General features: G+C 35.8%; 1 protein-coding gene across 1 annotated transcript in view; it reads left to right on the top strand.

Moving 5' to 3' along the window:
* Positions 1-22,500, top strand: part of FOXP2 (forkhead box P2) — a 409,998-nt gene that overhangs the window by 378,167 nt on the left and 9,331 nt on the right. The window contains exons 19-20 of the mRNA XM_042018066.1: positions 284-353; positions 1,186-1,349. Coding sequence (XP_041874000.1) covers positions 284-353; positions 1,186-1,349 — 234 coding nt within the window. The remainder of the gene's footprint in view (positions 1-283; positions 354-1,185; positions 1,350-22,500) is intronic.

Genomic DNA, 22,500 nt, shown 5'->3' on the forward strand with positions numbered 1-22,500 from the left:
GTACAAATTTTAAAGCTATTTCTTTTAAATTCTTTCAGTGAGATCAGAGACTTTATGCTCTTGTAGCAAATTTCCACATGGGCCTAATTATAACAAGACTTTTGCTTTTCTGATGCAAGTAAATCAATGTGTTCTAACAGGTTGAGCCCCTTCACTCCCAACTTCATTTCATTTTTCCTTTGTAAACTCTGGTCTTCTGAGCTGACAAACCAATCCATTAACCCAATGAGCCAGACAGGATGTCTGCTTGTTTTTTAAACTTTGAAAAATCATTTATTTTCAGAAGCCCAACGTTAGTGAAAAACATACCCACCAGCTTAGGCTATGGAGCAGCTCTTAATGCAAGCTTGCAGGTAAAAAATACTAAATAATTCTTTCTTTATACGCACCGATTATGTTCTTGTGTGTGATATACTTTATTTCTGCTTATACATTGGTATAGAATTACCTGTCTTTATGTTTATGTGGACCTGATGGTCATTCTAAATAGCTGGGTTTATCATCCAAGTAAGTTGTATTACCTAGCACTGCAAGTAGTAGTTCTTTTTCATGCTACTTTTGATGTGAAGAAGCAAGAAGGACACCCTGTGGCAAAATCTGGAACATTCAGTTTTGCTGCAAATGTTAGATTGATAGAAGCTTTTGCAAATGCATGTGGATATGCATTAATATTTATCCAAGCTGTCATAAATGATTTCACATCATAGTGTTGGGGAACATGGTGCTCATGGCAAAAACTTTAAAGTTTAATTATAATATATAATTTTTATGCAGAAGAGGCAAATGTCAGGACTTTTTTATTTTGAGTTAAGTTCTGGTCATTTTTTAAAGTACAGCAGCTGCCTGCATTATAAAGGAGCTATACATTGTGTGGAAGGGCAAAGGGGTTAAGTGTAATTCAAAGTCAGAAAATGATGTAAAACTAGAAAGTGCCATGAATATCAGAACATAGTTAATAATGGAAAATAATGAAACCTAAGCAAAAGAAAGAGTAAACCAGAAGTAGAAATGCTGTTATATTCAGAATGTGAAAATAATTGGAAATGCACAAAATCCTTCTGACCACCTCAACAATTACTCAAAATGAGCTGTTCCGTGTGCGTTTATTTCTGAATGTTCATACACGTATGACTGCTATGTATATGTGTGGACTAATAATTTTGGCTTTACTTTTCATTTTGGTAGGCTGCACTGGCAGAGAGTAGTTTACCATTGCTTAGTAACCCAGGACTGATAAATAACGCATCCAGTGGCTTACTGCAGGCAGTCCATGAAGATCTCAATGGTTCGCTGGATCACATTGACAGTAATGGAAATAGCAGTCCAGGCTGCTCTCCTCAGCCTCACATGTAAGTGCAGTTAGCTTTCTTCCAAGAAAAAATGCCTTAGTCTAAGACACAGTATTACTCAAAAGAGCTTTGAAAGATGGTAAGTGAAACATCTGGAGCTATATATTTGAAACTAAACATTTATACTAAAGTATTTAAATAGATGAATCTGCATTTACTTTGTAGTTAGATTGCCGTAAGCTTTTTTTTGTTGTTTTGGTTTTTTTTTTAAGCCTCATCAATTTGCTTGCAATCTCTGAACTTAATGGGAGGCTGATCTCTGTGGTCATTTTCACAGCCTGGTTTGTAAGGTATAGTCGGAACGTTCACATTGGAATTAGTTGTAATTTTAACTATGAGTCTCTAAACCATTTATGAACTGTAGTAGAGATATTGCCCATTTATATAAACCATAAAATGCAAAGTTTAACTGTTGCCCACAGTTTACATAGAAGCCAGTAAAGTGTAACTTTTTGCCTGTCATATAAATCAGTGTAATTACATATTCAAGTTTAATTACTGGTGCGTCTGTATTGGCAAGGTTTATATGTTATATTTTATGCAAGACTACGATTCCTATTAATATTTAGCAGCTAACTATATCATTAATTACTCTAAATTCTTTCCCCTACCATCTTTTTAATGGAGCTGAGAGAGTGGAAGTATTAAAAATTGATGTATTGTGGATTTCAGAAATGTGTCTGAAGCTTTAGAAATGCCTGGCCTTAATCAGTGCTGTCAAACATGGCAGTTTCTTGTTTACTAAATAGTAAAACATGTATCTTGGAGGTATTGTTTCCCAGGTTATTTATATAATAATTAGCGGTGTGATATCTAAGTAGACTTAGTTTTAAGTTTACTGTAGGATGATTTTTAAAGTGTATCTACAGTTATAGTGTCTTTTTTTTTTATGTTTTAAGAAGCTGATCTCATTTGCCTTTTTTCATTCTATTTTCTCTTTCACATTTTAAATGTTCATTTTAATTGCTAGAGTGGGATATTTAACAGTAACAGTAATTGAGACCAGACTCCCTTTTTTACTTATGCTCTGATGTGTGAAGAATCCATTTTGATCTGACCTTTTTTTAAGGGGAAATATTTTACTGATTTTTTTCTCCTTTTGTTTGGTGTTTTAATATATCTGTGATCACACAGAAATGTTTATTGTCATGCATTTAATTGTTTTATTGCACATTTATTCTACTTGCCTTTGAAAATAATACACTGTGAACATTCATGTATTTTATCAGGTTCCAAACCATTACTTTTTCAAAATGGAAAAATTTGTCTTTTGGAAGTGTCTTTAGATGTATTAAATAATACAAAAGAAGTGATAAAACTTGAAGTAGAAAGAACATGAATATATGCTCTTGAGAGTAACACTACTCTAAAACAAGTAAAGTGAGCAATCAGACAAAAGTTTTTATATCCCATGCTTTATGCTATCAACCATGCAGTGGGTAGCTTGAGGCCTTTTACTTTTAGCAGTTCTCCTGAGTATGCTAATGCTCTCTTCCTGTATAAAATGCCAAGACAATAAAACTTTAAAGAGCAAACAAGAGTTAGATGATGTGTGTTAAAAACAGCTACTTTACAGAAAAGAATGACACTTGCTATTAAAGTTGTTTTGTAAGTGCTAGGCAGATCTGTTTACATATCCTGTGTTCTGGCTGCCATTCTGCTGGATAAACTGTGATATCTGTGCATATGATTATGTAGATACGGCTACATTTATAGCTGTGTTTATAGCTAAAATACTGCATATTGTAGCAATTCTTGCCTATAACAAAGGCAAATACCTTGAGTTACACCCTAACTCAAGATTCAGCCTTCCTCTCTCATTTTAATGATGTGTCTTTTGTCAAAATAGGCATTTTCGGGACTTGCTATGGTAACTCTGGAAACTTGTGAGGACATGCTGCTCAGTTCTTGATAGATTGAAGCAACAGAATGTACATGCCCCGTGCCACCACTGGAGAAAGAATCTATGCTTATTCATCCCTTGCACCAAACTTAGTGCAAGAATTCTGGGCTTCTGTGAGACCATGAGGCATCAGACAAAACATGCAAACTATGACTTGATACCCACTCACTTGTGACATTTTTTCCTTTTCTTTGTGGAGGGAAAAAGGGAATGAATGCAATCTGCAAGGAAAGGTCAGGGTAGGGAGAGGCTTGCGTGAGAGGCAGAGGACCAAGGAAGAGAAGAGACCTCTTCTTTGCTTCCATGACCACATTGGTCGGGGACTCTCATTTTTGTTAAAGAGCATTACTTAAGAAAATGAGAAAATAGTATAGGTAAAGCAAAACAGAGGCAAAACAAATGAGAAAGAAGTAAACAGAAGTAAATAGGTAAAGCAAAGCAGAAGTAAAATGAGAAGACAAGTGAGGAATATGGCAAATAATGAAGACACAATTTAAATTTTGCATTACCTCCACAGATAACATAATCTCTTTCTGTTTTTAACTGAAAAATAGTTAATAAACTATTAAAAAAAAAGTATTTTACTGGCACAAGCACCTACGTAGTTTTAGTCTACTGAGAACATTAACCCAGGAAGTGTGAGTGTTTCTCCCCTAGAGAAGGGTTCTCGAGGTGTGATAATTACTTCACTCACCTAAGAATTTGGAGGCTCTATTAATCTCCAAGTAGATTAAACCTCCATCTCCTGATTCCCAGGAAGATGCCCTAGCTACAACAGCAGCTATATATGCTGAGCAATGTTGCCTGTCATCTTGTTATGTGGCACACATGCAGGAACAATGGAGCAAGGTATTAGGGAAGGAGGCAAGATGTTATGCGCAATTTAGAGATCAAAGGATTCAGTTGGGAAGGTGCAGAGTTTGAATTCTAGACAAGCTTCCAGATGGAGTAATTTCTTTGGTATTTCAGCAAGAATCCCAGTGACAGTGTCAAAGCCAACCATCTTAGCCATTTGGTTGTTAAAATTGTACTGACTGTCACTTTATCAGGTATGATAAAACTATATGATAGCAAAACTGTCTTGTTTTAGGATGATCATATGATTTTAGCATATTTTGTGTGTGTGTGCGGAAGTCACTGTATCTGTGGTTGAGCATTGGAACATTATCAGAGACATTGTTTTCTGTTATTGTAGTGCCTTAGCTACTGAGTGTCAGAAAGTCGGGAAATCGTTTCAGTTGTTGGATATGAACCTAGTACTTCACATCTGGTTTTGTGAAACAGAGCAGTAAGAGCATTTAGAGTCATTAATTTACCCATCTGTGGCCAGGTATCTTAACATAGGTGGGCAAACCAACTTACTTAGAAAATAGTCTCTGTTCATTGACTAGAGAAAGACAGGAGGTCTGTAACTTCAAGTAACTGTATCACACTTAAATGCTTGTTAAGTGCAGCGAGTCCAAGCCAGTGTATTTACGGCACTTTAAAACCTCTAAAATTTTGGCCTCATGTAATGAAATATAATCTGCTCCATTTCTTACGCTTTTTGAATACTTAAAAATACTGCAGGAAGTTGTAGGTGATCAGTATAACCATGGCCTGGTAGCTGGGGTAACTCTTATATTAATTATTACATAAAGCGTCTGAAATTTTATATTGTGTGCCTCCCAGTTTCCTTTCTCTATTTGATGAAAGGTGGCCACGATCCCATATGCAGCATATGACTAGTGGGATCTTAAGCCCTAGGTTTTCTTTCTGTGTTTCAGCAGTATTAAATCCAAGTTCTGTCTTTGACTTGTCTTCAAATCTGATTCCTGGTATGTAGGCGCTGAGTGCTTTCTTGACATAAATCTTCCCTGAGAAAATGTGTTACTTATTGTGGGCATGTATGTTCTGTTCAAAATTTGAATTTCTTTTAAGATCAGTTGTCAACAATCTATGTCAGGCAATTGTATTTTAAGTCAATGCTTAAGACTCTTTCTTCCTTCATTATTTCAAAATGGACTACTTCTCCAAACTTAGAGTGAGTTAGAGCTGATAAGCAATAGGTTTCAAAGTGACAGACAGAACTGAAGATATTTTATACACAAAGATTCATTATTTATGGTTGCTGCTAATCTTACATAACAATTGTACATGGATGTAACTGTAAGTTCCACAGTACACACCTTCAAAATATAAATTCAGACTTCTGAATTAAAAAAAGACAAACCCAAACAAGTGCAGTTAAAGCTGGGTTGTGGGAAACATTGGAGAAAACTTTTTTTATTCCTGTAGAAACAACAGCATTGGATGAGACATGAAATGATGCTTAGGAGCAATAATGACAGTTTATGCATTAGTGAAAATGCAACTTCTTTTTAACCTGTATGTAATAGACAGCATACTGCTGAAGAGTTTTGGAGGGATTTGAAGGTCAGTTCTTTCAGAACTAATAAATTTAGATTTTTAAATGAGCATCAGGATCATAATGAAATCAACTTTCAATAAAGCTATTACTTTTCCTGTCTCTATTATATGTTCAAGAGTTCTCACTCTTGAGGATGGAAAATAAGGGATGCAAATGAAGTTCAACTATTTTTCTAGTGTTTGTCTCTGCATTGTACTAGACTGATAACATTTCAGTGATTATTGCAACTGGCACAGACCCGGGTGTTTTGTCACCAGAATACTTAGCACATCACTTGTCCCCATGATAATGGCAAATGCATCATGCACAGTGCCATTTTACTTCATTGTATAATCCTAGGGGGGAAAGGTACCATTTTAATCTGTAAAGCTTTTTAGCAGTTGAGGATACTGAAAGAAATTGGTCATGAAAAAACAAGGAAAATTGCAGACTGAGGAAATGTAGTCTTGCCATAGGAAACAATGAGGCGATTATACCATTCTGTTAAAACGGCAGCTCATTTAATAAGGAGTGGAAGGAGTTAGAAAAGGTGATAGGGAAAGCAGATATCCCTCTGGTGAGGTTTTGTGGAAGGGGCTTGTCATTATGGTTGTCCCCCTTCTCACTCTGTGGACAAGACTGAGGACAAGGCAACTGAACTCATTCTCAACTGATTTACCAAAATAATCTAGTTCCTAACAGCAGATCCAGAATCCTGGAATTAAAACCATTCTGATTTCTCGAATTTTAGTTGTTGACAGTTTTTTTAGAAAAGTACAGTGAAAATAAGAAATAAGGTTTTAGAGTCACTTCTCAAAAAGTGAGTTCATACATCATGTCCTATATGACTCTTTGTGTTCAGCTATCACAGTGCTATACTCTGTAAGATGGGAATTGTTTGAAACCAAATGTCAAGACACACACATACATTCTGTGATGAAGGTGTTTCTAGAAAACATTATGGTAGGTTGTTATGAGAAAGAATAACCTTGTCCAAATGAGCAAGGGTAAGAGTCAAAAAAAAAAAAAAAAGGACCTTATGCAGTGTTGTCCTTCGTCTTCGATTTTGTGTGGAAAAAGTGAGTTCCAAGCACCTATGGTTTCAGTCACCTTCTCTTTTGTATGCTCTTGTCGTTCCCAACCCTACTTCTTTACCTTTTCTCACTCTTGCCCTGACTGGATCATTTCTCTCTGCAGTTCTATCTGCATAATCATCAAACTTGTTATTTTTTTTTCAAACTTTTTTATCTTTAAATTTTATTCCCAGAGGCAAATATGATTATTCTGCTCTAAGATCATTTACTTTTGAGGTGCTTCAGTTTGAAAGCATTCCATTGTCAGGTCGTTCCCATATCTGATTATTCCAGTCCCCCACTGTTAAGCTTTCACACCACTTACAGTAGGTTACCTATCATTCCAGTTTTAATCCCTTTCATTCCCTTGTTTCTTTAACTTCATAATGTTACAATCCCCTGTCTTTCCTTCTTCCTTTTTTTTTTTTTTTTTTTTTTGTTATCATTTCATTGTCCCATTTCATGATCTCTTTGCATTTACCTTGGAGGCTTGTTCTGTTCTAGGGGACTGCTATGATCCAAGTCTCTTGTTCATTGTATAAGACTTGACATACTGTATAAGAAAATAAACTCGCGAAACATATCAATTAGCAGGGATGTAACAAGCATTATTAAATAGGTGAGAAGCATGTAATTGAGCAGATCAATGTGGTAGCAGTTGCAGTATTTCTGGGTATCCTTGTTCATCAAAAACGTTTCACGTAATCACATGATATTTTAATGCCTGTATAATTTAATTTCACACATTTTTATTCATAAATCTAACATAAGGATGATAATGGGCAAAGAGATTTTGTGACAACAATTGACTTATTTTTATATGAAAAGAGGAACAGCTAGGAAATGGGATCTTAAAGGTTATAGCTTTTGTCTGAGCATACTCCCACTGAAAGAAGTTCTATTGTGAGAATATGCAGTGAAATAATTTTGGCTTTTGTACAGAACCATTTACATGTGGACACTAATGGAAAAATAAGCAATGGTGTTTTTATTAACAATATTTTTCACCATTTCCGTTGAGACAACTTTTCACTTGAATGTTTCTCTAAATATTTATATTTTCCTTTTTTTAAATTTTATTTTACATTACTTTTCAGTCCATTTGTCCTCTGCATTTGCTTCTGTTCATCAATTTTCTTATTTTCCAACGCTGATGGTCCAGTTCTTTACCATTTCATCTCTAGCTTCTTAAATGTTACACGTCTTACTTTTGATCAGAAGTTGCTATTTCTTTCTTACATGATTCCAGCCCCAATTGTTGCACTTCTAGAGTACATTCCCAATGCTCTTAACAAAAAGATCACTCCAGCGATACAGGGCCTTCAGCTGAAAAGAGTCAGATCCCCATAGCATAGCTTGTAGAAGTTGGTAGGCTCCTGTGGGGTTTCACAGAATCTTTTTGGAAGCTGTCTTGCTGAAAACTTTGTGGTACTGCTGTCATGAATTCTCAGTGTATGGACAAGATACTTCTGCTTTTCACATAAAAGGTCTGTATAAGAAAAGGCAGCATCTTAAGTATTGTTGCAGATGTTAAAAATTTGTTTGACGTTGCACAACTAAATCTCTCTGCAATGTGGTCGTGTAGCTCCTCAAATTAGTTCATAAGAGAGTCCTATCTTTGTACAATGCAAAAGCTGAGATGAAAATGCCATTAAAGTGTATTTCTAAAACTGCACAGACAGTAACAAATTTTATCCACTCTTGATGATTGCATTTGTTTTTTAAATAACTATAATATTATAAGCCAAAATTTTTGAAAGTGGACTCTCTAAATACTGTTTCTTGATACACATGTCCAAAATGTGTCTTTAAACTTACTTATCACATAAAAAGTCAAATAAAAAAATACAATTATAACCAACTGATAACATTTATACCAGTTGTTTAAATTATGATCCATAAATCCAAGCATTCCTTGAAAAATGTAGGACATTATGCTGAGAAATTATTTGACTATTGTTTAATCTTTAGAATTCATAGAAAACTAAGCACTTTAAGCATTTTAAAAGAATAAAAATTCCAATGTAGGGTTGTGTTTTTTTAAGACTTTATAGAAAGACTTCATCTCGTGTGAAACCCCACGTGTAGGTCACATTAAAGTTACTAAATCTCAAAATGGCTAAAGACGTGATTATACCTGGTAAAGTCCATATGCAAAAGTAAAGTTCACAGTCTTCTGACGAAGTGCAGTTGCATCTAACAAAAGTCTTTGATTTTAGATCGGTGCTGGGAATGCATATATGTAGTACAGACTCTGATGTAATTTCTGTTAGGGTTATAACTGCAAGCATTCTGGTGGTTTTCTCCAAATAAGCAACAACATTAAAGGTTTATCTTAAATTAGGCTGAAGATATCCAGTAGTCTCCCTCCTACACCAAGATTTTACGAAGTTCATTGTTCCACTGTACCCATTAATAAGGATTTAATGATGTTGCAGAATCTTTGTATGATTGTGGCCGCTCCACTGGTGCTTTTCAAAGGCTTAAATAGGCTTCTGATTGAGATGGATAAGGGGATATGTTTATTTGATGCAGTATTATGCTATGATAGTAGTAGTCTGGGTAATTAGGGACTTCCCCGAAAATTAATTCTTATTTCTCTTCCTGTTTCCCCTCCCTTTCGTCACTCCTTGCAAATTTGGCATTATCAGACACCATAGCTGAAAAATGACCTCTGAGCTTTTATCTCCTCTTGCTCTAAGAACACAGGAGATAAGAGTCATGTTGTGGGCAACCATATATTACAATACCTCTCCTACAATTATCATAGTCCATCTCTAATTTGAAAGACATTGGAAAACTTCATTCCTTTGATGATTATAAGCCATATTCTAATTTCCAGACTAAATATATTCTAATTTAGGTTTGCTGATATATGTTTTAGTCTACTGAGCCTTTTTTATTCTTCCTCATGTTTCTCAAATGTATTCTAGAGAGCACACTGTGAGCTTTGAATCTTCATTTTGTAGACCAGACTGTTTCTGATAGAGCAGACTGTCCATTTCCATCATGTGTCTACAAGCCATTCCATAAAAAGACTCAGTTTGGATTTAGTTATGTGGGTAGGTATTAACAGGTTTTTGAAGAATTCCAGATGTACTTGTATATAATGTGTTCCTTCTTTGTCTCTGTTCCTGTGGGGAAGAAGCTTATTTCAGCTATATTCAGCAAAACTGTTATGGTTTATTTTAATATACACTATTACAGATGGACTGGGGGCCCTGTTGTAGAAAACGCTGTACAAAGGCAAAACAAAAAGGTTTGTCAAACCCCTGCCCCAAACTCTTGCAGTCTTTAGGTAGTAATTGAATTACTTAGGTTTTGAGAAGGACCTTCAGATGTAGTTTGAATAGAAGCTGTATATACTTAAACTACTGTCCCCTTGTAGAATAACATCACTTCATTTAGAGAAGGGTTTGACACAAAGCTGGTTGCCATTGACAGCACTATAGGTACATAAAGCCCAAAGGTGAACCATGCCTGGTAGCAGTGACATACCATGAGATGAGCACCCGTCAAGTAGTGTTCTGTTACTATGCATGCCCTTTAATTCATAGCATTATGAGAGATAATTATGCATTTGTATCTATCTGGAGCTACTGGAAGTACAATTAAAATCGTATATATTTTTATTTTGTAGCTATATTTTTATTTTGTAGCTACATATATACAGGCGTATTAATGACCAGTGTATTGCACTGTATATATTTCATTCAGCAGGAATCCACTGCCCTGTGAAGCTGAAGTCTGTGTTTAAGCACAGCTCAAAGCATGTGGCTAAGAGGCAGGATATATTAATCTAGGCTCTGTGATATCTCAGATATCTCCTAATCAGCTCAGTCTGCAGGCAGACTATATTTGTGTTTTCTTGCAGAAATGATACAGATACAGCATATTTATCTGAAATGTTGCTCTTCACATCTAAATGGTAAATCTGCAGTAGTATAAAAATGGGAGGCATGATTAATATTTGTATGTTAACAGTTTGGTGAAACGTTCTGAAGAAAGTTGGAATGACTGGATGCACAGTCTTTCCTAAAAGTAGAAATTGTAGCTGGTGACAAATGTGTGCTGACAAACGTATGTGGTTGTTGAGAGCATACTTAACAGGAACATTGTACATAAAAGTAAGCTCTGTCTTCCACACAGTTCTTCTGATTGGTCTTTTCTGAAGACTGGGGAAAGACTAAAAATACCCGGTTTTTTGAGAAGAGAGGAACTGAGTGGGAAATGATGACAGCGTTCAGAACACTGTGCAGAGAAGATGGGAAAGAACTTGTCCATTGGGAATGGGACAAGAAATAGTTGATTGGTATTTTGGCAAGAACACCAGAAAAAAATCCCCACCTTTCTGACTTTAGGATAATAAAGTGCTGATATATGTACCAACACAGAAAGTCTTTTCAACCACTGATACCGGAAGCTTCTAAGAAGAAATTAAAGTGGTCAAAAGTGGTTTAAGTATGAATGATCCTACTTTGGGGTAGGGAAAAGAAATTAAGAGACTTTATGATCTCTTGAAGTCCCTTCCAACCCTGTTTCTTTTGATCCATATCATAAATCTTGAAAAAGTAGGAGCTTTTTTATGTATGCCGTGTTTTACAAAGATAGCTGAATTGCCTATATCCATTTATGTTGTAACTTGGAGCAGCTCTCATTGCTAAATACTTTTAAGCACTCTTAAGATTGAATTGAAAGTTGGCCTTGCAGAGAAATACATAGTGAGCACAGAATTCAGCTAATATGAGAAATGTCAGCAAGGGCAGTGCAGAAAGTCCTGAACAGGTCAGTTTGACCAAATTGTCCATGTTGAGAGTGATGTGTGATTCTGCTTGTTAAATGCTACCATCAGCTGTTCAGCAAAAAAAACAGAACTGAAGAGCTGGCCTTTCTCCAGGCTTGTTCTAGCAGAACAAGCTAGTCCAGCTAGGCCAGCGGTGTTGGGAATCCAGAGAGGTCCCTGCTGACTGGAAACTGGAGAATGTTGTCCCAGTTTCCAGGAAAGGCAATAAGGAGGACACTGGAAACTACAGGCCTGTTGATCTCAATGCAGTGTCTGACAAAATCATGGAAGACCTTATTCTGGGAACTACTGAGTAAAAAAAGAGGAGGACAACACAGTCACTGGTGACAGCCGGCATAGATTCATGAGGGGGAAGTCCAGTTTGTCAAACCTGATTTCCTTCTATGACAAGATAACTCAGGTACTTAGTTGTTGCTGCAAAGTTTTGGTGTAACTGGTACACTTCTTAAAACTTCCCAACTATTAGACACTACAGAGCATGCCAGATCCACAGCCTCTTCTCTTGAACTTTGTTGTTTCTGGGCTTGCTCTTTTTCTATGGTTCTTCAATAACCCCAAAAATATTCACACTGAAATCTCTAGTATTTTGTCATTTTCCTTTGAAATTTTGCCTTAAAAACTTCTGTGCCTTTTCTCCCTAATACTTTTCTTTGTTTAGAATGTTAACTTTAGACGTTTGAACTAGATGCAGTTGATGGGTTGAAAGACTTTAGAGGCCTGTGCCCTAAGCTAATTTCTTGTCAAGTCTCTACTTTTTTGTGGTTCTATCACAGAGAAAATACATTTATTTAGACACCAAAGGGAGCAAGCAAATGTCAAGGATGGGAATTTTAGTAAGAGTTGCTAGAATCAGAAAATCTATGTTAATGTCATCTTCTTAATCAGAACTTGATGCTTAAAAATTTTGATCCTGTAAGAAGGGCTAATTGTAGGTGAGCTTTAAGCCTCATTTGATATATAGAGTGTTCTTAATATGCCAGTTTATCAGAAAGATGATGTCTTTATCCATGTTCAAAATTTAATATATTAGTGGAAATAGGATATCCATATTAATAGTCTTTGCCTTTTCTTGCCAAGTTTAAAAATAATAATAATAATTAAAAGAAAGAACCCCAAACAATTGACAAAACACCAAGACCTGCTCAATTTAGTTATGTTTCATAATGTAAAAAAAATCCTCTGTGTGTTTTCACTGCCCATTTTTAATCAACAGATTTTTTTTGTTAAAGGAAAATGAAATTGTCGCATTAAATCTGTCAATTTATACTCTAGAAATTTCTCTATACAAAGCTCATCTCTTTGTACTAAGCTAAAAGGACAAAGAGAGCATGTTTGATTGTTGGGAGGTTTTTTTATTATTTTCAACATATTTTCAACTCAAACTCCTTACTATAAAGCTAAAATTATTCAAAAACTTGTTTTGCATATTTTCCTTTTTATTTTGGAATGCCACTAATGGCCATTTTCAAACTTTTGTTTGAACAGAAACTCTGTGTTTTAGCTGTCCCTAATTTAAAGAGAATAAGTTGATATTTGGATGTTCTTGGGCAGGCCCAAACTGATAGGACAGGAAGCACCAAGCTCCAACTCCATCCTCTTCAGGATCAAATGTATTTGTATATTTTGTAGATAAGCAGATAAGTAATCTCTGAGTTGGGAACTGCATATGCTATAGAAAGGAAAAACGAGAGGTTTGCTCCTAGTCTCCATGAATTAATGGTTAGCTGGCTTCTGCAGTGTGAAGGTCAATATGTGTTAAAACATTTTTCCTGTAGATTAATGGTAGATGGCATCTTGGAATTATTGAATACTCAATATTTTTAATAGGATTTTTATATATAATAATTTTAATAAACAGAACTCATTAACTGTGTAACATACTGAGGATTTTAGAAACCTCTTTTTTGCAGTAGCATCATGCCTTTTTATTTTTATAATAAATTAGTAGTGTGATAACTATAAGGATAAAGTTATTATAAAACTGCCATATTAAATTGGGTGACCCTTAAGTATGAGTAAGGTGAAGGTGAACATGTGCTTTTTTCCTATACTTTCCATGTTTCTGTATTTTTAGTATATCACTATTACTCGTATCTCCAATGTTCTACTTTTGCATTGACTTCAGAGGCAGCTAAATTAATTAAAAGTTTCCTCCCACAGATATGTTCTCATGCCATAGGTCACTTGTGTTGTTCTTTCCTGGATTCTTCTATACAGTTTTTGAGATGAATGAGTAAAAGCTAAAGGGCAGTCAAATTATATAGAATATAGAAGTTGAAGTGAGGACCTGCTTACAAATGCATAAACATGTTTTATATAATTGTCATTGTCATTTTTCTGTCCTAGTTAGTCTAACATACTAGGTTTGGACTTCTTAAGCAGAGGCACCACTGAAAGATTCATAATGTATTTCCCAAGTGGTTATAGTAGATGGATGTATATGGGCGGTTTATTTTCATTCTTTTATTTGTCAGCAGTAAATTGATTTTGCCATGAATTGTCAGCTTTGGGGTTTTTTCACAATTAACTTCACATAAAACTAGTCTATATATATCGTGTTGTTATCTCTGTTTATATCTTCAGGGCTATTCATAATTATATTCAAAATAGAAATCAAATGTAGGATCTTAGAGAATTCTTGGTGTTAACCTTACCTCTATGTTGTGATACAATCTTTTATTCTTCACTTAATAACTTTTATTACTGACAAATCTTTGTGTCTGCTTTTAGTATGAGTTAGATTTTTGGAAGTTTCTCACAGGAATTTGCAAATTTAAATACATCCGTCTACTCTCCTTGTTTACTGTAGCATTATTCTTAGAAGCCTCATAGAGCAAGTAAAATTACTGGTCTTACATATACTTGCTATTCCACCTCATTCATCTGGTAAAAAAAATACATGTTTCACCTTTGGTTATTCTCCCTTCTCCCCAAGCGTTCTGCCAGATGCATTACATATTCGTCTTACATCTTCTGCTGTGAATAAACTTCAGAATTGAAATCATGGCCCTAATGAAGTCAAGGGGAATTTTGCCGTTAACTTAAATGAGATCTGGAGTTCATCCAAGGAAACTCCTTGTCTTCATGTCTTTGGCTTTCCCTCATTTTTCATTCTGCCTTCAGTCACTCTGAATCACTCCTAATCTCCATCTGATATTTATTGCAACTTCTTACAGTCTCGTTTCTCAATTTAAATTTCTCAAAATATTTTAATCTTTTTTTTCACTTTTCTTTTCCTTTTTTCTAGATAAGACAAGGAGTTCTCCCAAATCCGAAATCTTTTTATTGTCTTTGAAAATTTTTACACTCTTACTACTCTATAACATTAGCAAAATCACTCATGTTGAAGTCCAGAACAGTTTTATCCATGCAAATACAAGCAAGAAATATTTTCTCAGTTGTGTCAGGACTAATTGGATATGCCCTGTTAACCAATAAGTTTGTAAGTGTTTTTTAAAAAGGTTTGGGTTTTATTTTTCCTGCTAATATAAGTGTAATGTCTTAATATTTTCTGCTATCTCTATTCCCCTAAAACATATTAAAGATACAGATAAAATCACCCCCCCCCCCTTTTTTTTTACTTTTTCTTCATTAAACAGCCCTCTTAATACTTAGTACCTTCTTTCCTATGCAGCTTGTGCCATACTCTTCTCTTTAAAATAGCACCATGTGTTCTCTTAGTTCAGATTTTCAGGTAATAATGAGTATCTTCCTGCTGTCCTGCTCCCCTCTAATATTAGACATACATAGACACTCATATGCAGAGTAGCTTTCCTCTGCCATTTTCATGCTTGATCTTCACATTCAGTTATTAATTGTTCTTGACTTTTACTCTGGTCCTACATTTGCAATACTTGGGTATTCTCTGATTTCTCCTGGAATATTTGAATATGCTGGGACCTCTCCTTGTTTACATCTTAATTGATGTCCTGCAGGATGGGCCTCTTTCTCATTAGGTTTGCACATACCAAATTAGGGGAATAGTCAATATGCGTAAGGGTAAGATGGCCATTCAGAGGACTTGTATGGGTTGAAGGACTTGACCAAGAGGAACTGTATGAAATACCATGCCCTGTACTGAGGAAGGAAAATCCCAATCTGTATCCAGTTTTGGCACCTCAGATTTGAAAATTACAGCAGTAAACTGGGGTGAGTTCAGCAAAAGTCTACCCAGATGGTCAGAAGCGGAAGCAGCTGCCCTCTGGAGAGAGCCAGAGCAAGCTGAACTAGATCAGCCTGGAGAAGAGGGGGCTTTGAGGGGACCTGACTTTTAGTACCTACAAGAAGGTAAGGAAGAAGATGGAACCAGGCTCTTCACTGTGGTGGTAGAATGAGAGACGGAGGGCATGAGTTAAAATGAGAGTTTCAGACTGGATATAGAGATACATGGATATATATCCTCTTTCCTCATGAGGACCGTTAGGCAGTGGATGGGGCTGTTGACAAGGAAGTTGTATAGTCCATATCCTCCAAGGTTTTCCTGACCTCACTGGATGAAGTCCCAAGCAATCTGGTGTGACCTTCTAGCTGTGCCTTCTTTAGGGAGTGGGTTCACGGTATTCTAGAGCCCTTGACCTGAATTATCCAGTAATCCTAGAGTGTGTTTTCTTTAAAACAGAACCATTGAGAGAGTGAGCAGAAGCAACCTAGCAATTTTAGCAATCAGGCTTAAGGAGAAAGATGCTCTGGATTTTGTTTTACAGATCCTAGGGAAGTCATATCAGGTGCTCACAGAAGGCATGGATCTTAGAACAGCGATAACTGAGTTTACATCTTTTTAATGTATCACAAAAGAAAAATTGTGTATGCAAGACCAGTTTTGTTCAATTGGTAATTATGGCGTTTGTGATTACTATTTTTCTTTACCTCTGCCCCAAGGGACTCACCTCCCTTTTATTCTAGTGTAAATGAAGGGAGGGCATGAAGAACACTAGCTGCTTCTACACTGACTGCTAAAATTTTATCTACAAATGTTATAAATAGGGAAGTCTAGTTTAGGGGTTGTAAAAGCACTAATAGACTTACACAAACTCATTCATACTTGCTCCTACGCCTTGCTTGATGTGCCAGAGGCATTTTGTGACCATTGATCATTAATTCCATCTTATGCAATCTCCTCTAGCAATGAACTAAAGACAAACTTTAGTGGCCTAATTAACTATTCCTGTGCACTTTTATCTCCTGTCAGCATCTGCAGCAGTGCCTGCCAGCTAGGACTGTTTGTTGCCTCTGCTTTCCATTGCCAAGTCAATGCAACTCCCAACTCCACCACAGTAGACTGAAATCCTTGGTGATGGATAAAATGATAGGTTATATTTCAAAGGTATTTTTTGTGCTTCAGTGTTGCATTTCAGAAAATAAAAAGCTGTTACTTCCAATTTTTTTTCTCAAAATGGCTCTTGGAGAGCCCAGGGTGTAAGGGTGTAATTTGAAAGTGGCAGGTTGACAAAGCATATCCATAAACACCGCCACTGAAGAGCACTGCTTCTATCGGAATCATACTTCTGGTCTTCTTCCACCAGGATGTTGTAGCTTCACCCTCTCCTTAGTGAAATGAGGTAGCACACCCTCAGCTTCCTGAGAAAGGTATATGACAACAGGACCTTCCTTTCTTGTGTGAAGAATCCAGAGATTTGCATATAGGCATTATTTTATCTAGAAATAATGCCACTTCCCTGTCATTTCAGTATATGTGATAAGTACATGGGGGAAGTGTTTCCTGATCTTCAGTGCGAAATAATAATGGATTCTGTGACAGTTGTAGCATTACTGAATTCGTATTTAATTACTCGTCTAATACTTTCTTCCCTTTCTCAATATTTGGATTAGTATCTCCCTATGTGGCTGTACATATTCACATCAATAAACACAGTTCAATTCTACTTAGAAAAAATAATAAACTGTTTATAATAGCGTAAAATTGTAGAAAGACAGAGTAAGAATTAGGTAATATGAAAATACTATAGGATTTGAGGATTTGTCTCCATTTGTCTACCAAAGCATAAATACAAAAATTCTAAATCTAAAATAGTGGAATGGAAAAGAAATCTTGTCTTTCAAAATTGCTGTAGGATATCCTACAGATCTATAGCTATGTTGGCAAGATGTAATATAGCTCTTCCTGAGGAAATACTAGTTCACCTCTATTAGGAAAAAAAGACAGCATGAGAAGTTGTACATCATATATTTCAACAGGTTAAACTTGGAAAATACTTAATGCAAAGAAGTCTTTAGAAAGCGAAAATGCTTCAGATAAAAACAAATATTTTAAAAGTTTTTCACATATGAAAATATTAAAACATACAGAAATAATTAGATTGGCCACAGTATTCTTTGAGCTTAGTAGCTCACCTTTTTGGCTTGGACACAAATATTTTCAAACTTCCACAGATTGAAGAATTCTGTAGCTGTGGATCTTCTCCCAGCATTTACTGGAACACTTTGTGTAGCTGAATCAAAATTGCAGTTCAGGATGCCCACTACATAAAAGAATTGAGGGCACCTGTTGATAATAAACAAAAACATAAATAAAAATTGCAGGTGTCCGATATTAAAAGTTACACTGGAAATATGAAGTTCTATAAAAGATACTGTGTTACACAAATATAGAGTTCTGGTTTTTTTCTTTCCATATGCTGAAGCATAGTAATGGTAATGAAGCAAAGACAGTGAATAGATAGTACCGTTGGAGGAGTATCTGCAGCCTAACCAATTGGTTTTGAACATGTAATGTTTGTGGGCTTAAGGCTGTCTACAGAATAGTGAGGAAGATCAACGGAACATCGGTTTGCTTGGGAAGTAGTTAAAGTTGCTTGAGAGCTGCCTAATTATTTAGTTGGGATTTTTTTTTAACTCTTTAGAATCTTTATTTGTTTAACAGGCAAACATAAACTTAAAAGAAAATCAATGTAGGTTGCCATGACGCATATGGCTTAGAAATTTTTCAGTCGCAAAGATTCCCCTGGGAAAACTTTCTTCACCTGAGTTTTAGAAGATTCATCATCTATACACTTCTGTATGAAGTCACTAGGAAAGCTAGTGAGTCAATAGTATCAAAATTAAAGTCTCACACAAAATAAGCTTGGGAGGGACTTCAAGACATGATGTAATTTATTGCCCTTTGTGCCATTGAATACCAAAGTAAAAAACTCCCTAGTGTTACTAGGTACCGAAGTCACCATAGCAATACAAAATACTTTCAGCTGCAACCCAACAAAAAGATTATCCTTTCATGATTTTAGACTGATTATTGCAACCCCTGAGTAGACTAAAAATGCACCAGAAGAGCTTAAAAGAATTACATGACTTGTTGCAAATTATATTGTTGGTTACAAAGCTCACAGTAACCACATTGACCTAGGCAGCTTCTCTCTCTCATCTACCACCACTTCAATACAAAGCCAAAAGCAAAGCGTTTTCCCTGCTAGTCATTACATTGACTTAACTGCCTGAGAGACTCAATCTCTCTGTCATGATGTCCCACAGCACTTCTTCTTAAATGATTTTAGCAGAACATTAAAGATTTTTGGTGGATATGGGCAACAATATTTAGAGGACCCAGATCTGAGCTGTGGAATTTTCCTGGCAGCTTTCAGGATTAAACACCGAACCACTGGCTTTTTTTTTTTTTCACATATAAAAATGAGAAATGACCTAATGAAATAATTCTTTTTTCTTTTTTTTTTTTCTTCTATAGAATTGCATGAAAGATATAGACGGAAACTTAAATTGTTAAATCTCTTGTTTGGAAGAAGGAAAGGATTGCTGTAGTAACTTAATGCTTGTGGTTATAAAAGGCATTGTCTGCCTTTATATGTTTTCCAAAGAAAAATTGAATCTTTTATTCAAAACTTAAAATGAGTACTATTTTACTGAACAAATCTAAATCTTGTTGTAATTATTTATATTTTCTTGTCCTGAGTTCTCACTGCTGTTTTGCTTTATTCGGTATCCCCTTATGTTAAAGTTGATGTGACGTGAATCCACTGTAGAAAACGTGCTATTCATAATTGAGAATATTGTATCAAGTATATTTTCTCCTTGTTGACACCAGCTCAACTCAATTTAATTAAGAAATCATGTACTTGGTTATACGATCTGGTTGTTTTCTTGTCAGCAACAGCACACATTCTAATGTTTAAAAGTTGAATGTAAGACTTGTTTTGTTGCTGTTGTCTAGAGTTTAGCAGGATTTTAGTAGCTGTCATACTAAACACATTTTCCCACGGCAGGATCAGGCTTATCTTGTGCAAAACTCAGAAGACAAGTTCACCTTATATCAGATGAGTTATTGCAGGCATTGAGAACTTGGCTTCATCCCTAAATATTTGGAAGTTACTTTACACATTCCTTCCTAGTAGATATTAATCCCTCAGCTGCCTGTCCTGTTATCTTTCTCTTTCCTTTGAAACCACAAAGCTCTTCTCCAACAGCCTACAGTCTTCATAAGGCCTCTGTAAATGTCCAGCAACTGTTACCTGTCTCCTGGCAGCTATCCAGTTAAATGATATAAATTGTGATTTCTTTAAAGATACAGTATGCAGTTGTAGTTTGCCAGCTGCAAGGAGCGAGAGAAAAGTCTTTATGTAAAGCTGTAAAGCACATGGAAGACTGAATGTTCGAGGCAGACACAGAGACAGAGGAACTTCATGTTCTGCAATCTATGAGCAAAGAAAAAGTAATGTATTGAGATGAGCAGGCAGATCTGCAAGATATTAGAATTCTTCTTTTATATTAAAAACATCTTTCACAGGGAGTATTATTTTGAAAGTGCTGAGTTACAGGAGAAGTCTTCTTTATAATTGTAGATCCATCAATTGTAAAGAAGGTTATCCATGGAAATGAGGATATTCATGTGTTTATATCTTAACAAAAAAAGTTCTTTGAAATAATTTAGCATAGCCGTATTTTATTTTTGCTGCTGCTGCATTCATCTCCTTGCTTTCTGTTTGTGACACTTCATTGTCAGCCCTGAGCTCAAGTAGAGGTGTATTTTGCCAGCACTTATTCAGAGGAGACAGGTATTTTTATGAGGACATTTGGACATGATGTCATAGTTGTAATTGCTAAGAGATGTCTCCATCATCTCTTTATTATCCCAAAGAGTTAGCAGGGACTTAACATACTTCTTACAGATGTGTGTCTAACTCCAAGGATGATTTGGGAAAGGCCCAAATGATGGGGACTTTAAGGCTCCCCAGGCAAAATGGTCCAGTGCTTCATTGTCTGTACTAATTTTTAACTCCAGCATCTGACCAGTTGCTCTTTCTATAACCTAAGCCATGAATTTTTCAGCCTTTCATCATGTAACAGTTTTTTCCTAATCCTCTATCAGCATTTTCTCAAGTTGTTGACATCTGTGAAGTGAGTAACGATGCCCTCTATTCTGTTGTCATTTTCATTAATAAAAAGTATCGAGTGGTTCTGAACACGATTGGTTCATCAAGAAATGATCCTAAACTTTCCTAAAACACAGATTCCAATTATATAGTAGATCAGAAAGCTTTGATCACAAGTTCGAAATCACTTAGCTATGACATGTTTTAGGATTTGAGTAGCATGGCTATTAATAACAATTCGTAGAATATAAAAATATTTATTCAGAATTTATGTTTAAATACTCAGTAAATCACGTGGGAATTTGTTCTTAGCACAGTGCTCCTACTGTACAACAGAATAGTAGTGCAAAATTGTGCAAATAATCACATTTGAATACATTTCTATCTGTATACACACAAATCTTCAAGTCTTCCTTTGCTTATGGAAAAGAAAAGCTTTTTTTTGGTTTTCATACATATCTTGTGTAGTTGCTTCCTCCTCAGAACATGTATCAAATACTATAGCTGTAAGATCCTTTACATCTCTAACCAATATGCCTGAACTTTGCCTTTTAACCTTTGATTTTGAAAAACAAACTCTAGAGTTGAGAGATGTTATTTTCAAGAGCCAATGTGTTATTCCTTGTATTTACACTTCCAGAAAGAGGTGCTTGTATGGCAGTGTTTTCTAAAATTTAACTTTCTTAAGCTTCTGCCAGAACAGCCTATTTGTTTTTGTGTGGACAGCTGAACTGTTTGATTTTTAGTCTTGATTTACTGTTAATCTGTAAGAAAGTGTCGTTGAAAAAAATGAAAATTTTGTATCATGATTGGTACTTTAAGATTTTAATCCTTCCACAGATTAGTCATCAAAATAATCTTTGAACTGTCCTTGCAAAAAATGCAGTCCTCGATGCTAAAAAATTACAATAGGAGAGGAATTAATATCTTAATGTGTAGTGCATTTTTACTGGCTATTTTCTAGTTATCCTCTCTGTTTATGCAGTGGCTGCAGTCCAACCACTGAAGTTTAATAAATGCAATCTGGACACCACCCTTAAAGGAATTGAACTCATTTGGGAAAAAAGTTCTGTAAACAGAATTTCTCTAAGCATGGAAACGAAAGCGTAGCAATGAATCATAGAATGGTTTGGAATGGAAGGGACATTTAAAGATCATCTACTCCACCCTCCCTGCCATGAGCAGGGATATCCTTCATTAGATTGATGAAAGCCCCAACCAACCTGATTTTGAACACTTTTAGGGATGGGGCATCCACAACTGCTCTGGGCAACCTGTTTCAGTGTCTCACCATCCTCATATAAAAGATTTTTTCCTTATGTCTGATGTAAACCTACCCTCCTCAAGTTTACAAATGTTGCCTCTTTTTCTGTCACTACAGGCCTTGGTAGAAAGTCCCCATCTTTCTTATACACCCCCTTAAGTATTGAAAGGTCTCCCTGGAGCCTTATCTTCTCTATGCTGAACAACCCCAACTCTCTCAAATTTCTTCATAGGAGAGGTATTCCAGTCCTCTGATTATTTTTGTGGCCCTACTCTGGACCTGCTCTAACAGGTCCATGTCTGTCTTGTACTGGGAACCCCAGTGATGGGTGCAAACTCCAGGCAGGACCTCATGAGGGCTGAGTACAGAGGGGAGTGGGG

Source organism: Corvus kubaryi, unplaced genomic scaffold (genome assembly GCF_017639235.1).
Source record: "Corvus kubaryi isolate FWS band 111438036 unplaced genomic scaffold, C.kubaryi_AGA036_p1.0 137, whole genome shotgun sequence".
NCBI lineage: Eukaryota > Metazoa > Chordata > Aves > Passeriformes > Corvidae > Corvus > Corvus kubaryi.